We start from the raw sequence: 9,026 nt of genomic DNA on the forward strand, positions 1-9,026 counted from the left end.
CCTACTTGGAGTAGGATTGCCCCCCTTGGGCGTGCCTCCTCCTCTAGGTCGGCCCCCTCCTCCTCCACTCCTTTATATACGTGGCCGGGGGGCACCCCATAGACACAACAATTGATCTCTTGATCTCTTAGCCGTGTGCGGTGCCCCCTTCCACCATAATCCACCTCGATCATATCGTAGCGGTGCTTAGGTGAAGTCCTTCGACGGTAGAACATCATCATCGTCACCACGCCGTCGTGCTGACGGAACTCTCCCGTGAAGCTCTACTGGATTGGAGTTCACGAGACGTCATCGAGCTGAACGTGTGCTGAACTCGGAGGTGCCGTGCATTCGGTACTTGATTCGGTCGGATCGTGAAGACGTACGACTACATCAACCGCGTTGTGCTAATGCTTCCGCTTTCGGTCTACGAGGGTACGTAGACAACACTCTCTCCTCTCGTTGCTATGCATCACCATGATCTTGCGTGTGCGTAGGAATTTTTTTGAAATGACTACGTTCCCCAACAGTATTATAGAAGAAGGAGGGGGGTAAAGAGCCCCTCCACAATACATGAAAGGATAAAAGAAAACATAAGCTGTTAAAGAGAATTATACGTTAGGGAGTTTCAAACGTAGTGAATTAAAATTAGGAAGGAAATGATCGGTTAGAAATTACCTCATTGACCTCAGACGTCAAAAATAAACAAATTGGAGGGTTTTCTTGCCTCGTACGAGCGGTGGTACAACCGGTTTGGTCGTACCATGTACCCGCTTTCATTCTAGAAGTCAACATAGAGTGTCGCCCTGTGGTACGAGTGTGGGTATGAGCGCGAGATGGCCTGCAAGACACATCGAGTATTGTAGCACATTTGTGTAAATATTCCAGTAGTAATTGTCCAAACAAAGAGCGGAGAAGAGTATTTATGAGTATCATTTCGTCACACACGAGTTATCACAAGTTTCGTATGAAGTAACTGTTCAAGAATCTGCAGAAGTTATTAGTGTCTCTTGAAACAAATTTACCTGTGGTAAAAAAGATTAATTGTAGGAGCAAAAATATTAACAACTTAAAAGTAAAGATCATATATATTAAAAGATTGAAAATAAAGATGGTTTCCTGCAGTAGAGAGATTGGGTGCGGAGAGACTTCAGATCATGGTGTATATCAAGTGTACTAGTGCGACGGTGAGATAGCTTATATCTTGAGTCTATTGTACTGTTTGTCTGTTCAGTAGGCAGTGTAGTACTCCTCCACTCGGAGTTACATTCTACTCTATGGTCCTGCTTCGATGTTGCCACAACATGGTCGTCTCCACAATTAAGTTTGTTAAACCTTAACCATGCACTCTAAGTTTAATGGTTCGTCCTTATCTCATACTGTCTTCGATCCTCGTAGATATCCCACCTGTCACCTGGAGGTCATAGATTCACTAAACAATATGTCTTACTTGTCTAGGTCTTTTAATCATGTTGCGTAGGCCCATAAATTGGACAACACACATTATGCTCATCACATATAGACAACTTGCTAAACAGGCATAAAACTAGAAACATGAATGATGGCATATAGAATAGGCACAAATGAATCTTACGAATCACCTGCATCTCCCGCGCCTAGGGAAAATTACTCACACATCATGGAAGAATAACCAATCTTCTCAAATAATAAACCAATGGAAATCATATTGATAATACCGGGAAGGTCCACAATAAGATGAATGATTAAACAAGTCTCAGTCTCCAAATGAGTAAAAATAGAATTGCAAACTTAGTCGTACAACTTGGAATTTTCTCTCCTTATGGTGATGATACGATTAATGGAAAAGGCATGACATAAATAAAAGAGTCTATCAGAGTCAGGTTAACAACTACCCACCAACAACAGGAGATAGGTAAACATGAGTCAAGGAACAACCCTAAACATGCATACAACGACAAGCAGGGCTAACAAGGTGAACAAACATGGACATGGCATATGCTTGGAGTGGAAATGTAAAGGCAGTATCATTGACAATAATCACGTTATGCAGAGGATAGGCAATGAAGACCAACTATAACATCGATATTCTAATGCAAGCAATGTGGACGAAAGCAATATGATGTTTCAGGATGGAGGAGGTTTTTCTTGCCTGGAATCCATGCTTGGTACATTTGCAGACCTTTCTCGTAGCTCACATCATCTCCGAGTCCTATCCACGAAGAAGCAAAACACTAGAAGGATCCAGTCAACATATGCATCTTATAACTACGGGAAAGATCCATCATGCTCACGGAATGCAATGCATGCCATGACATGGGTGATGTGAAAGTTAACTTAATGCAACATGAATCAAGTTAAATAGAGCTAACATGCAGAAGGTAAAGCATCTTAAAGAAAGGGATTGGTACATGTTTTAAGACCAGTGCAATCTTAGTTGATGCAAACACATATGGAAGTTATGTAAGTCGAATCTAGGGATTATTCTGATTAAGATGACATATTGGATCATATTTTATTATCTAGGAAGAAAATATATGAATTATGTCATTTATATAATGCAATTTAAATGTATGCATCATTTTAGAATGACAAACATGAAGGCAAATGAAAAATTCATGACAAACAATTTTCTGAACAAGTTTCATGTATAACTTTTCAAATTTGGAGCTATGGATTAAAATGTGGGGCGTGTTCAGGTCAACGACCCATTGCATGAACTGTCCTGGAAGTGGGCGGGCACTAGTGTAGACGACTGGAGTTGCGCAGTAGTACAACAGTTGCATCTCCACCTGCCAGACCGACGGCTGCATCGGCGTCAGCGCCCCTAGTGCCATCCTGGACCCTGGTCCCTGTCCCGAGCCGCTGCCCTTCTTAGGAGGTGGCGGGTGGCCGGCCGCCAAGCTATTTTCTCCTTGCTTCTTTGGACACTGAGGTGCGCGTTGCGGGTCACCGAGTTGATCTTGCGGGTGGCCACCACCTTTTTCCCTCCTCCTCAGGCTCTAGCAACACTAGGAACAGGTCCATGCCCGGCAGACGGAAAAAAGGACGGGAATGGGGTGGACGGCGGCGACAATCTGCTAGAGAGGGTGGGAATGTGCGGGCTTTGGCTTGAAAAGTCACCGAGTTGATCTTGCGGGTGGCCACCACCTTTTCCCCTCCTCCTCAGGCTCTAGCAACACTAGGAACAGGTCCATGCCCGGCAGACGGAAAAAAGGACGGGAATGGGGTGGACGGCGGCGACGATCTGCTAGAGAGGGTGGGAATGTGCGGGCTTTGGCTTGAAAACAATGTGAATGTTGCCAAATGCATATGCTCTGAGATTTTGGATAGATTTGGGTTGTCCAAGTCCAACATGACGAAGGTCCATACTCCCGCAAACCTCCCCAAACTTTACATCTGGGTGAGATTTTAGATAGATTAGAGTTATCGAAGTCCCATGTGACGGAGGTCCATACTCCTGGAAATCTCCCCCAACTTTACGTCATGTTTGCAACATGTTTGCAAAAATTTCATATGTGACGGAGGTCCATACTACCGCAAATCTCCCCAACTTTACGTCATGTTTGCAACATGTTTGCAAAAAATTCAGACGCAGACGCTTTGGATAGCAAAAATGGTCTCGGTCTGAACGTTTACAAGCATTCTGCAACACAGCGTTGGAGATGCCCCTCACATGCAAGAAATTAAACATCACTGTACTCCGAGCCTTCAATTTCAGCTCCCCGCGCAAGAAAAGAAAAGAAGGCCTACAATTTCAGCAAGCGTCTGCTCCTGTGGTTACATCAGGAATCGTCTGCGGAGAGTATATCATTATGCTATAGGCTAGATGGATCAGTTTGTCCATGAGTTTGGCTGGTGTGGCCTAACAAGTTCAAATCAACTGTAAAGTAAAGCGTACTGTTCTCAAGTACAAGTATAAAAATCTGCTGCTAATGAATCGCTCAGCAGATCACATTTGCTACAAGGAATCCCCTCGGAACTCTGATGTTCCACAGCACAAACCCAGTTGGGGACAGAGCAGAGAGTATCACAGATAAGTTCAATGGAAGGATGGGCACGGTAAGAGCAGCAAACATAACATGGTTAACACGCCAAGATAGTACATAGATAGATGAACTTCAGGTCACATACCATAAAGAACATGGAACTAACATCACACAGACGGGCAGATCGCTGGCACAAACTAAGTCGGTAAGTCCTAGACTAGACGGCAAAAGTAACTGAGCTACTCTAGTACTGTTCTTGACCAGAAGTCCATAACACAACATGCTAGTCATCAACCATCCAAACCGGCGTGCATCGTCACCCATGGGGCTCGATCACCAGCCGTCGGTGAGGTGCACCGTGACCAAACCGGCGTGCAGCTTCACCGACCGTGCTCGATCGATCACCAGCCGTCGGTGAGGTGCACCGTGACCGAGACGCTGTCGGAGGAGTCCCAGTAGGAGTTGGGCACGAAGAGGAACCCTCTGGCCTGGAAATCCTTGAGCCGCCGGACGAAGGGCGCGGCCCCGGAGCTCCACAGCACGAGCGCCTCCGGGTCGTTCCGCTTCTTCACCTCCATCTTGTACTTCACCTCGGCGTTCCCCGTGGGGCGAGGGCCCATGCAGACGAGCGACAGCGAGCGCCCGGCCAGGACGTCGCCGCCGTTGAGCAGGAGGAACATGCTGGCGCCGTCGCGGTGCAGGAGCACGCGGAAGGGCATGGTCTTCTCCAGCGTGACGGCCGAGCGCCGGTTGCAGCGCACGACCACCGCTGCCTCGTCGTCGTCGGAGCCGGACGCGTGGAGGTCCTGGATGTGGTTGTACAGCAGCAGGCCGTAGTAGGTGCAGCCTTCGAACGGGCAGTGGTACGGCGCGTACCGGCACGCCTCCTCGTGGCGCCGCCTCTCGGTGTAGGTGACGGTCTGGTGGCAGCCGTAGGTGACGTAGGTGCAGGGCCTGGTCATGGACGCCAGGACCTTCTCCAGCGCGCGGCACCGGATGTCGCCGATGGGTTCGGTGCAGAAGCACATCCGGTCCATGATGAGGCAGCAGCTCCCGCAGGCAGGGTGCCCGTTCTTGCACTTGAATCAATCAAGCCGGAGAATTAAAATCCAATTAGCCGAAAAATCGCAGCATATCCTGCTGTGCCGGAGCAAATAAATAAATATACACTAGTACTAGTACCAAGTACTACTAAGTACTAACCATGAAGATCTGCTCTCCGAATGGCTTGAAGCAGATGTCACATCGCAGTGCCTCCGCCTCGATTGTGTAAGAGCCGGCGGATTCATCTTCCTCCTGCTGCTGGGGCTCGTTTACCGGCCCCCCTTTCACGGGAGCCGTCCTCGCCTTCTTGGCGCTCTGCTTCTCCATCTCTGCATTGCATGCATTAGACAAGAAATCATCCATTTTTATGTTCCTAGTACTTCCTAGATCCGCAATAAGGAAAAATGCTGTACGGAACGACCGAACGAGGAACTGGCCAAGAAACGGAGATGCATACGTAGGCAAGAATCCACGGGTAGATAGTAGAAACTAGAAAAAAAGTAGGCAGAGCGGAGCTCATCAACGGCAAGAAAAGGTACAACTGACCTGATTGCAGAGATGAAGAACGATGAAGAACGTTGGGCTGGAGTTGGAGGCTTGCGATGGGGTTGGGGATCTTTATAGACCAGTGTACCTCGAGGGTGGCTCCCAGCTCAGCTCACAGAGAAATTAATCACATTGGTGGTGTTGTCATGTCGGTCAAGCACTCGAGAGGGCGGGCTTGGGTAGAAAACGGGCTGCAAACCGGAGCTACCGTGGGCTACGTGGCGCTTGCATGCCCTCTATTGTCACACTCTTCTATCTCAATCGTCGCGTGTGATCTGTGCTCCGCACCGCTGATGCGGTCATGCCTGACCGGAAACAGTCGATGGCTGTGGACATGTGTCCATGGATCTGCGCGCGAGGGCCGGCCGGTTGCATGCAAAGCTTTACGTGGCGAACATCTGCTTAACACTCATTGCAGATCCAAAGAGAAGCTGCGCAGTGCAACGGGGTAATCCACGGCAGGAACACACTAGCTGAGTTGGATTGATGCACCAGGAAAGCTAAGCAAGCGTACGTTGTCTCGTAAAGATGGTCGTGGTGCAGCAACCGTAGAAAGTATCGGATGCGTTGTTCTACCCTCTCCGTAGAGGGAGCCGCGGGTATTTCTTTTATTGATGGCGTTTATACCATGATCCCATACATGCAGATGAGATTACATCTTGAGAGGCAAAAAGAAAGAGATAAACATTATGGAAAGTACGCCAAATCTATCTTACCACTTACCTAACAACCTAACAGAACCAGCTATATGTGCCACCAGAAGATAATATCTTCCACACGTCCTCTTAATCACAATTTAGCCAAGTTAAGTTTACGCTTAAATTCTTAAAAGCTTTTGGTAGGCAAGGCATCGGTGAAGCCATCTATAATTTGATCCTTTGAATGAATGAAGCGGATGTCCAACTGTTTATTTGCAATCCGTTTCCTCAGAAAATGAAAATCTATTTCAATGTATTTTGTCCTGGTATGAAAATTGGGTTAGCATAGAGATAAGTGGCATCAAGGTTGTCACACCAAAGGCAAGGAATTTGCACTTGTGATACCCCAAGTTCATTAAGCATAGACTGGACAGATAATCTCTACAGTTGCATTTGCTAATGCCTTATATTCTGCCTCTGTACTGAACCGAGATACAGTTGCATGTTTCTTAGCACACCAAGACATAAGTTTGGACCAAAAATATTGCAAATCCAACTGTGGACCTTCCGTCATCTAGACTTATAGCCTAGTCAGCATTAGTAAAAGCACTAACAAGGGTGGATTGAGACTTGCTGAATGTGAGTCCAACACCTACTGTATCCTTCACATACCTCAAGATGCGTTTTGCTGTAGTCCAGTGCAGAGTAGTAGGTTCATGCAGAAACTGGCATATTTTATAGCAAAGAAAATATCAGGTCTAGTAAGGGTTAAATAATGAAGTGCACCAATCATACTTCTGTACTGAGTGCTATCTTTCTGATTCAGGAGTTCACCTTCATGCGGAGACAATTTTTCCGAGCTGGATAATAGGGTTGGTGAAGGCTTGCAATCCTGCATTCCAACTTTTTTCAAAGGACTAGCTGCATATTTTTCTTGAGATAAGACTAGACCATCTTTTTTTCTTGACTTCAATTCCCGGAAAGAAGTTTAGGTTTCACAAGTCATTCCAAGCAAATTCTAAGCTTAAGTCCTTCAGGAGTGCTGTCACTACTTCATTAGATGAACTAGTGATAATAAGGCCAACTCCAACGCACGACCCCAAACACACGCATATTTTGTCTGGATTTCGTCCGCTAGGGTCGGCAAAACGGACAGGCGTGTCCGGATGCGGTCTTTGGCCATCGGTGCGCCCAACCAGGCCGCTGCATCCCAGATAGTCATCCATTAGGACTAGCAAATTTCACCCAAATCGGATCCAAATAGAAATTGAAAAATAATTTAAAAATCTTAAATATTAACATAAACGGCCCAAGTCTAGTCCAACACTTTCTTAAACAAATTTAAAATTAAAAGGACATAACAAAACTAGAAGCCCGTCATCGTGGCCATCATCGTTGTCGTCCTCGTCGCACATGAGGTGTAGGGCGGCAGCGTCCACATGTGAGCCGGCGGCCCCTGCCAGGCGTTAGGTGCGGGAAGAGATGGCTGCAGAGGTGTCTGCACCACCTCTTCCCATGGCGGGGACGGTGACCAGGCCTCGCCGTGCATGGAACCATCTCCGTCCAGGAGCACTTCTGGCCGACCAGTGTCGGGTTACATGGCACGGGCGCCTCCTCCTCCTGCTATTGCATGTCCTCCATGGCCTCCTCCTTCACCACGACGTCAAACTCCAGGATGGCGACGTCGCCGGTCGCGAAGAGGGCTAGCATGTGTTCAAGGCCCTGCCACTGGGCCTCATCATGGGTGTGGAGGGAGTCCTCCATGACCCGCCTCACCAGCTCATCCTCCTTCTCGGCTGTCATCGGGACTGGCGTGAAGGAAATATGCCCTAGAGGCAATAATAAAGTTATTATTTATTTCCTTATATCATGATAAATGTTTATTACTCATGCTAGAATTGTATTAACCGGAAACATAATACTTGTGTGAATACATAGACAAACAAAGTGTCACTAGTATGCCTCTACTTGACTAGCTCGTTAATCGAAGATGGTTATGTTTCCTAACCATAAACAAAAGAGTTGTCATTTGATTAACGGGATCACATCATTAGGAGAATGATGTGATTGACATGACCCATTCCATTAGCTTAGCACCCGATCGTTTAGTATGTTGCTATTGCTTTCTTCATGACTTATACATGTTCCTATGACTATGAGATTATGCAACTCCCGTTTGCCAGAGGAACACTTTGTGTGCTACCAAACGTCACAACGTAACTGGGTGATTATAAAGGAGCTCTACAGGTGTCTCCAAAGGTACATGTTGAGTTGGCGTATTTCGAGATTAGGATTTGTCACTCCGATTGTCGGAGAGGTATCTCTGGGCCCTCTCGGTAATGCACATCACTGAAGCCTTGCAAGCATTGCAACTAATGAGTTAGTTGCGAGATGATGTATTACGGAACGAGTAAAGAGACTTGCCGGTAACGAGATTGAACTAGGTATTGAGATACCGACGATCGAATCTCGGGCAAGTAACATACCGATGACAAAGGGAACAACGTATGTTGTTATGCGGTCTGACCGATAAAGATCTTCGTAGAATATGTAGGAGCCAATATGAGCATCCAGGTTCCGCTATTGGTTATTGACCGGAGACATGTCTCGGTCATGTCTACATTGTTCTCGAACCGTAGGGTCCGCACGCTTAAGGTTTCGATGACAGTTATATTATGAGTTTATGATTTTGATGTACCGAAGGAGTTCGGAGTCCCGGATGAGATCGAGGACATGACAAGGAGTCTCGAAATGGTCGAGACGTAAAGATCGATATATTGGATGACTATATTCGGACATTGGAAAGGTTCCGAGTGATTCGGGTATTTTTCGGAGTACCGGGTAGTTACGG

At 46.9% G+C, this 9,026-nt stretch overlaps 1 protein-coding gene across 1 annotated transcript; it reads right to left on the minus strand.

Moving 5' to 3' along the window:
• Window positions 1–4,348: 4,348 nt before the first annotated feature.
• On the minus strand, window positions 4,349–5,318 carry LOC119333084 (E3 ubiquitin-protein ligase SINA-like 5). Its single transcript, XM_037606106.1, has 2 exons — window positions 5,151–5,318; window positions 4,349–5,026 (listed from the first exon to the last, which is right to left on the minus strand). The coding sequence occupies exons 1-2, from the start codon at window positions 5,316–5,318 to the stop codon at window positions 4,349–4,351; spliced, it is 846 nt and encodes a 281-aa protein (XP_037462003.1).
• Between the last annotated feature and the right edge of the window lie 3,708 nt (window positions 5,319–9,026).

Source organism: Triticum dicoccoides, chromosome 7A (genome assembly GCF_002162155.2).
Source record: "Triticum dicoccoides isolate Atlit2015 ecotype Zavitan chromosome 7A, WEW_v2.0, whole genome shotgun sequence".
Classification (NCBI taxonomy): domain Eukaryota; kingdom Viridiplantae; phylum Streptophyta; class Magnoliopsida; order Poales; family Poaceae; genus Triticum; species Triticum dicoccoides.

Excerpts from the sequence above, each read along its gene's own strand:
- LOC119333084 (XM_037606106.1), bottom strand. The coding sequence starts at position 5,318 with ATGGAGAAGCAGAGCGCCAAGAAGGCGAGGACGGCTCCCGTGAAAGGG. Across the intron at positions 5,027-5,150 it reads TCGGAGAGCAGATCTTCATG|TGCAAGAACGGGCACCCTGC; the intron begins GTTAGTACTTAG and ends GATTGATTCAAG.